General features: G+C 35.7%; 1 protein-coding gene across 1 annotated transcript; it reads left to right on the top strand.

Annotated features, from left to right (window-relative positions):
- The first annotated feature begins 450 nt into the window (after positions 1-450).
- LOC108203702 (uncharacterized) lies at positions 451-8,225 on the top strand. Its single transcript, XM_017372791.2, has 10 exons — positions 451-594; positions 4,300-4,658; positions 4,872-5,218; positions 5,322-5,552; positions 5,644-5,962; positions 6,203-6,441; positions 6,539-6,742; positions 6,828-6,920; positions 7,302-7,397; positions 7,487-8,225. Exons 2-10 carry the CDS (start codon positions 4,301-4,303, stop codon positions 7,877-7,879), a joined length of 2,280 nt encoding a protein of 759 aa, XP_017228280.2. The 5' UTR covers positions 451-594; position 4,300; the 3' UTR covers positions 7,880-8,225.
- Positions 8,226-8,542: the final 317 nt, after the last annotated feature.

Genomic DNA, 8,542 nt, shown 5'->3' with positions numbered 1-8,542 from the left:
GCAAATAAAATAATTAATATATATTAAAATTTAAAAATTATATACATAGAATTTTACTAAAAATATCAAAAATAATAAATCTTTTATACAACAAACGAATATTGAGTGTAATAATTTTTTAAATTCTAAAAATTAATAAGTCATTAATATACTGATCTATAATTTATTTATGAATTAATTCATTTTTTATAATTAAAATTAAAAAATCAAATTTAATAAAAGAAAAAATAAATAAATGTTAAAAATGTTAGCGGGAGTTGAAAATTAGAAGCGGCAGTTTTACCCGCCCGTGTCACAATTTTATGACAAAAAAGATTATTACACATCTAATATTACACACACTCGCACATTCACTCCCACACACTCATCCAAAATCACTGCTAAAAGTTTTCTTGCTCAAAGTTATGAAGATATGAAGATTTGCTGTTCAAAGTTGTGAAGATATGAAGATTTACTGCTAAAAGTTAGGGGATTCAATTTATTGCTAATTTGGGTTTCAATTGGGGGTTTTAGTTTGGGCGTTTCGATTGGAGTTGAAGTTCGAAGTTCTTCGATTGCTAAAAGTTTGCTTAGGGTTTCGACTGAGCTCATCAGGTATTATTCTTCAATTGAGCTTGAATTTGTTACTCAAATTAGGGTTTTGATAGATCAAGTTGTGTGTATTGAAGTATGTTTGAGTGTATGCTTTGAGTGTGTATACTTCTCTCTCTCCATGTCCCTTTCTCTCTGTTCTTTCTCCCTTCTCTCCTATGAAGTATGTTTGTATATTAAAATGTTGTTTATGTAAATTTATAATGTCTCCATCTCCCCTTCCTGCTTCTGTTTATGTCTCCCTCTCCGTTCTCTGTTTCTCTCTATATTGTCATATTTGTGTTTGTTTATATTTATGTCTCCCTCTCCCCTTCCTGTTTGTGTTTATGTTGTGGGAATGTTGTTTTTGTTTCTCTGTCTCCCTCTCCATGTTGTTTATGTTGGCGTATCTATGTTGTTACTCCCTCTCCGTGTTGTTTTTTGTCTCTCTGTCGCTTTCTGTCTCCATCTCCCTGTTTAGTTTTAGTACTTTGATTGTGAACATAAAAAATATTTATGTACAACTACTAGGATAATGTGATGTGGGTTTAAAATTTTCTATATTAATTTGTATTGATTTAGTTTACTTCGTATCGATTTAAACTAGGTTAGGCCCTTGTATCTGCTTTCCGTGGACATACTTAGTTATTTTTTAATTTCTTGTTCTCGTGGTAACAATGTAGTGATGGAAGGGTGGATTGAACTTCCAAAGTTCAGTGAAGGATATATTAGAGGGATACGGTCTTTTTTGCAGAATGCATTTTCTAGATACGCTGTAGGTGATGAAATCACATGCCCCTGCAAAAAGTGTGATAATCACAGGTGGCGTCGTGAGGATGTAATTTTTGATCATCTCGTCTACAATGGTCCATCTCCGTTGTTAGTAAACTGGATTTGTGAGGTTGCTGGCCCACATTCCCAAACTGAAAATGTGAATATGGAGTTTGATGGGGGCCTAGATTTTGGAGATAATTTAGGTGATATGCTGCACCGTACACAGAAATGTCAAGAAGGGGGTAGGGGTTCTGGTAAACCAAATGAAGAAGCTAAAAACTTTTATCGCCTTATTGAAGATGGAAAGCAGCCTTTGTATCAAGGCTGCACAAAATTCTCACGACTAGGTTTCATCATTAGGCTTTATACTTTAAAATGTGCACATGGGATGACCGAGTCTGCATTCACCGATTTATTAGAGTTGATTAAAGAGGCTTTTCCACAAGCACACATCCCACTTTCATTTAATTCCGCGAAGAATGTCATTAGAGACTTAGGTCTAGATTATCAAAAAATACATGCATGTCCCAATAATTGCATGTTGTATTGGGCAGAAAATGAGAAGGAAGAAGTCTGTAAAACTTGCACTGCGTCGAGGTGGGTTGTAGTGGAAAATAAAGACACTGCTGATGGTGCTTCGGAGAAGTCGATGCATAAAGTTCCAGCAAAAGTAATGCGTTATTTTCCACTTAAACCGAGGCTCCAAAGGCTGTTTATGTGCAAGGAATTTGCAGAACTTATGACTTGGCATTCGTCGCGAAGGAAGAAAGATGGAAAACTTAGGCATCCGGCAGATGCCTTGGCCTGGAAGAAGATGGATGCCAAATTTCCTCATTTTTCAGCAGAAAATAGAAATATCAGATTAGGTCTAGCATCTGATGGGTTCAGTCCGTATCGTACAATGAGTACAACTCATAGTACATGGCCGATTGTGTTAGTAAATTACAATCTGCCACCTTGGTTATGCATGAAGCCAGAGAACTTAATACTCTCAACGATTATCTCCGGTCCAGAATCTCCAAAGAACAGTATTGATGTTTTTATGCAGCCTCTTATCGCGGAGTTAAAAGATTTATGGGATAAAGGCGTAGAAACTTACGATGCTTTAGCTGGAGATAATTTTACTCTACGTGCAAGTATTTTATGGACCACGGGATATAAAAGCCATGACGCACATTTCATTCTGCACTACTTATTGCAGTTTGCTGTAAAGAGAACACTGAAACCTGAGGTTGCATTGCCTATGATAAGATTAAGTGCATTTCTTAGAGGGCTTTGGGCGAAAGCTATAGATTTGGCTGACATTAAGAAGCTACAACAGGAAATTGTTGAAATTTTGAGCAGTTTTGAGATGATATTTACACAATCTTTCTTCGACATAATGGTGCACCTTCTGGTCCATTTAAGCAAGGAGATTGAGTATGGTGGACCAGCGCCTGTCCGGTGTATGTGGTCAATTGAACGCTATCTTGGTAAGTTAAAAATGTATGTACGGAACAGGAGCAGACCAGAGGCTTCCATTGCTGAAGGTTATCTTGCAGAAGAATGCATAATTTTCTGTTCAAGATTCTTAAATAATGATGGAGCTGGAAAAATTACCAAGTATTACGATAAATCTGAAATATGTCCACAAAATGTGGAATATCCAATTGGTTCAAGAAGGAATAAAGATGGAAAAGCCATTACTCTCAAAGACTCTCAATGGATGGCTTGTCATTGCTACGTTCTTTTCAACTGTGGTAATAAGGAAGTAGAAAGCTTACTTGAGTAAGTATATAACTTCTATTTTTATTCCAGTTAGTATTAAAGAATTAGAATTTTTTTGATTTTATTAACTAGGTAATTACTACAGGGAACATCGTGCTCTAATTGAAGGTCAAGCTATACCTAAACGATTTAAAAGAGAGAGAGTTCATACCGATGATTTTTGGAAGTGGCTGCAAGAACAAGTTGGAAAAAAGAGAGTCGTTTCGCAAGAATTACAAGCTCTGTCAATGGGTCCTAATCGAGCAGATAAAAAATTTAGTGGTTATGTCATTAACGGATACAGATTCCATACTAAATTTAGAGATGCAAGGTGTACAACACAAAACAGCGGTGTATTCCTAAGTGCCTTGACAACTAGCTTTGCCAGTTCTAAAGATCAGAATCCACTAGTTAGTGAAGTCAATTACTATGGAAGAATTGAAGAAATCCTAGAAATTGATTATTGGGGAGAATTTTCGGTGATTCTGTTTAAATGTTGCTGGTACCAAGAAGAGACAGACTTGTATGGGCTTACTCGTGTAAATTTTAGTCGATTGTGCCATAAATCTGACCCGTACGTCTTGGCCTCACAAGTACAACAAGTCTATTACTTACAAGATCCCGTTGATAAGACATACTATAATGTCATCAAGAAACTTCCAAAGGACTGGTCTGAGGTTGAAAGTGCAGATGCAAATGAAGAAGGGCTAAACGATCCAATTCTGAATGATACTCATGTTGGTAGTCAAGGCGTTGAAATTAGTGATGCTCATTGGTGCAGAAATGATGTCCCAATAACGGAGATCCCTGTTACCCAAGAGGAAGAAAATTCTTTTTAGAATTTGAAAGCAGAATGCTTCTTAGTGTAATTTAGTTTAATAGTTTGTAACTATAATCACAATGACTATGCCTAAGTGGTTGTTTTCTTATTAGTGGCTGTTTAAGTTACATTCTCTTTTGTTTACTAGTGGCATTTTTAGTTGTACTTTAATCATAAATATTTAAGTGGTTGTCTTACTTGCATTTTTCTTTTTTCTTTTTTTTGTATGTTTTAGTTGCATTTTTCTTTCTATTTATAAGTGGTTGTTCTGCATTTTTCTTTTAGGTTGTTAGTGGTTTTTTTTTCTTATAAGTGGCATAATATATTTAAACTTTGTGGACTTGCCTTACCATATCTTGATTCTAATGTAATTTTTCCCTTTTTTTCAGGATGGATGATGATTGTTTCCATGTCAGGTTTCATCACAAGGGGAAATTTCATAATAGTACTTACGTTGGAGGAGAACAAACTGTTTTTAAGTATGTCGAGCGTGATAGATGGTCTTACACCGTACTAATGGAGTATGTTAAGGATGATCTAGGATACTCTGAAATAGGAGGGATATATACAAGGAAAGAAGGGTGGAAATTATGCTCCAATGATGCAGACCTTTCTGAATTTGATAAACTAGCAAAAAATGGAGACTACTTGGATTTTTATATTGACAACATGGTCGATAATAAAGTCCAGCCACTGAAACAGATGCAACCACATGTGGTGATGCGACCAAGGCCAAATATATTCACAGGTAGTATTATTCATTTTTTTCCACTGTTTTGTTCAAATTCATCCTTTATAATACTGAATATAGTGATGCGACCAAGGCCAAATTCATTTTTAAATTGAAATTAATAGTCATCTGTTACAGACTATAGTTAGCGACATAAGACACCTTATGACATTGTTAAAACATTGCATCTTAGGTTATAGTTTTAATATTCTGATAACTGTTTTATTGCAGCTAAAAACCCAGTGAAACGGACATTTGTGACCACTCACCAACTCCAACAACAAAAAAACAAGAAGGCATCTGATGTACTCCACAGTCCTCGGAAATCAGCACGTCTTAAAAATCCACAAGAAGTCAACAGCCCTCGGAGGTCTACACGACTGAATCAGTTGAACAGTCCCAAGAAGTCATCACGACTGAATGATCAAGAGGTTAACAGTCTTCCAAAACTAACACGGCCAGATAATCAAAATGTTGATGATGCAACTTTGGATTTGAAAATTTCAAGTGTGAAGAGGAAATTGGATTTGCAAAATGCACCAAATGAAGAGGAAATTATGGGAGAAAATGAATTTCAAGTAAGAATGCATTATATTAAGTTTCTTTACTGTAGAGTAGAATATTGCATTAGAATTCATAATATTTGCATAGTGTTTTATTTGCATCATGTTTTATTTGCAGGAGCTACCTCCTCCACCCCCCCTCACAGATTATGAAAAAAAGAGAGCTATTAATATCACCACTAATAATCAAGTGTACAAGACACTAGGTTTGCCCACAATAGCAACAAATCTTAGAGCTGAGATGAAAGGAAAAAGTAAAAGAAATTACACTGTTCAAGAAGAAGGCTCTGAATATGATCCTGGAGCAGAGGAAAATAATGAAGTTGATGATGGCGAAGAAACAAGAAAGGTGTGTCATGTCTAGTGGTTTATTTTTTTGTGTCATAGGAAATTATGCCTGCAAATTTAATGTTATTACATTATTGTTTTCTACATTTCAGAGATCTAAAAAGGAATTGAAAAGAAAGCATCCTAGCGGTGGACCAACAACTCGTTCAAGATCCAATGTGAGAACTGCCCCTCAGAAGGATGCATCAACCAAGGCACCACATTCCTCGGTGCTGGTAGAGCCTGCTGCACAAATCCAGCTTCCACAAATTGAAGGAGTAGGAACAATGGCTGCTTATGTAGCTATGCGGAAGCGTCAACAGACTAAAACTGCTGAGAAAAATGCTGCAATTGCTAGTGGCAGTGGAACCGCAAATGAGCAAGTTGATGGAGAGGATGTCTTGCCTGATATTGGTGAAGAAATTGAAGAAGGTTAGCATCTCTAATTTCACAAATATCGTTCTTAACACAGATATCTCTAATTTGGTTCTGGTTGCTTTATTTCCCTGTTTGCTTAACACGGGTCTTTAACATGTTAATAAAGATAATAGTGTTAATGTGTATTTTTTTTTCTTTGTGGTAATTGAAGAAATTGAGTAAATTTGTGCTAATTGGCCTGCTTCAATTTGTGATAATTATGTCTAATTATCTTTGTATACTTGAAATTTGAAGTTGAAGTTCCCAAAAGGAAACGAGGACAAACAATTATGAATAGAGTTCATACAAGGCCCTTTGACAAAAGAATTGTCTTGGACATGAATGAGGATTTCCAACCTGTTTCTGATAATGACAAAGTTGTGTCTGAATTTGGTCAATTTTTGGGGACATTGAAGAAGTGTGTGCCACTTACTTACAAATCATGGAAAGATGTTCCTGAAAATTTGAAAACCACTTTGTTGAATTATGTCAAGGTAACTTCTAAACTACAACTTTGCTATATTTGTTTTTCTTATATTAAAGATATTTGCCACAGTAGGATAATTATTTTATTTTTGATTTGTGTTTAAGCAACGATACATATTTCCCGAAGAGTTAGATAGTTGGGTGATGAGGTCAATTAATTTAGACTGGAAGGGGTACAAGAGTCGTACCAAAACAAAATATTATACTGCTTATGCCACTGACGATGAAAGGTTAGAAAAAAGGCCCGACGAAATTCCACTCGAGGAATTCAAATTGTTGTTACAGTATTGGGGAGATAAGGAGATTCAGGTATACATCTAAAGTTTAAGAGCCGATTATCCACTCTTCTGTGTATTCAGTTACACTAAAATAAGTTTTATCATGTTTTTTGTAGCGCAAGGCCAGGATAAATGCCGAGAGTCGGCATATGTATGTAGACACACACACTGCTGGTACAAAATTATTTTCACAACTTCGACATAAGATGGTATGTTCCTGGAATTTTTAATTAATTACTGTAAAAAAATTAGGCTACGAATGATCATCCTGCAATTATATCACTATATGCATATTTTTAGTGGAATCTTATTCCACTTGCAAATAATTGTAATTAAATAAAATAAATGAATTATAATTTATTGAGATATTATTAGCCAACTGCTAGACTAGAATAAATTAATTTTAATTTAATATGAGCATGAGATAACCCCCATTCTAGACTAATTGTGTGTGATATGACCCTTTTGTCGTGTGCGTTATTCCTTGATAAAGTCAATATTTGCTTTGACTATTTTGGTGCATCACAGAGCATATCGTATACATGAACATATAAATATGTAAAAAAAAATTATCGTAATTATGTGTCTAGGTAAACAATTCAGACGCAGCAGTTTTTGTCAAGACTCGTACGAGAAAACCTGATCGCGAGTATAAAACTGAGGGAAAAGTATCTAAATTCATAATTGTAAGTATTCTGATATGTTGTTCATTACCTTCGGCATATAGTTTGATTACATGTATTCCATTTTACTTATTTGTGGCTTTATTTTGTAGGACAAAATAGAAAAAGTTCTGGGAAAGGATTTATCAGGACCAACAGATGGGGTCGATGAACTTCTGTTGGATGCAAAAGGACATGGTCCTTCTTGGCTTGTAGGGAGATGTTTCAAGCCTGCCAAAGGTTTTGGTCCGACAAAGTCGCAAATCAGTGACTTAACAACAAAGATCAGGCAAGAAGTTGCTGAAGAAATGGACGACAAGATGAAGAAGCAACAAGAAGAAGTTGAAGCAAAGATGAACAAGATGCACGAGAACTTTGCTTGGATGCTGAGGAAACTAGGGGAAGCAAACCCTAGCATCAACATCAATATGGCAGAACTATGTGCCACAATTTCAAGTGACCATGATGATGGAACTCCTATTACCGGAGGAGGTGCTACTAATTAGTCAGCTGTTTATATCTACTGCACTTCTTTGCTTTTCTATCAGTACTAAGTTGTCTAAGAATTTGAAGTTTGTAACTTTAATTGTTTAAGACTTTTGTTCTGCTTGTTTATGGTTGGATGGTTATGGTAGGATGTTGATGGTAGGATGGTGAAGGTAGGATGGTGGTGGTGTTTATTTTGGGTTGGACTGAATGTAGTTGGATGTATGGTTATGAACTGAATGTTGCTTGTGTTTGCTTTAAGACTATTGTCTTACTTAATGGGAAATGAATATTTACAAACAAATCCTGCCAAATTTTTTTCCTAAAAGTGGACCCCACTACAATCTGAACAGAATGTCAAGCCCAATTGCAACACTGGTCAAGCCCAATTGCAACACTGGTCAAGGTTGCAGTAGGATTCTACAATTACATATATCCATGTGTTGCAATAGGCTGTACCGGTGTTGCGGTAGGGTCCTTTTGCAACGGCTAATATTGCAACCCCGGGCAATAGTTGCTGTAATAAATTTGGCACCTTTTAGCAACCTTTTTTGGGGTTTTTACAACATATTTTGGTAGTTGCAGTATGCAATCTATGGCGTAGTGTACAAGTTGTTTCCAACTTCAATCTAGTCAATAATGAAGCTACAAGTTGTTTCCGGGCTCAAACGAGTCAAGAATGA

Source organism: Daucus carota, chromosome 2, assembly GCF_001625215.2.
Source record: "Daucus carota subsp. sativus chromosome 2, DH1 v3.0, whole genome shotgun sequence".
In the NCBI taxonomy this organism is placed as follows: Eukaryota; Viridiplantae; Streptophyta; class Magnoliopsida; order Apiales; family Apiaceae; genus Daucus; species Daucus carota.
This window is presented reverse-complemented; position numbering and strand designations above follow the sequence as displayed.

What these genes read in the sequence shown, in the direction of transcription:
- LOC108203702 (XM_017372791.2), top strand. Translation starts at nt 4,301, where the DNA reads ATGGATGATGATTGTTTCCATGTCAGGTTTCATCACAAGGGGAAATTT. An exon ending in CTTTGTTGAATTATGTCAAG is followed by an intron (nt 6,442 to 6,538) that starts GTAACTTCTAAA and finishes TTTGTGTTTAAG; the next exon opens with CAACGATACATATTTCCCGA. An exon ending in CACAACTTCGACATAAGATG is followed by an intron (nt 6,921 to 7,301) that starts GTATGTTCCTGG and finishes TTATGTGTCTAG; the next exon opens with GTAAACAATTCAGACGCAGC.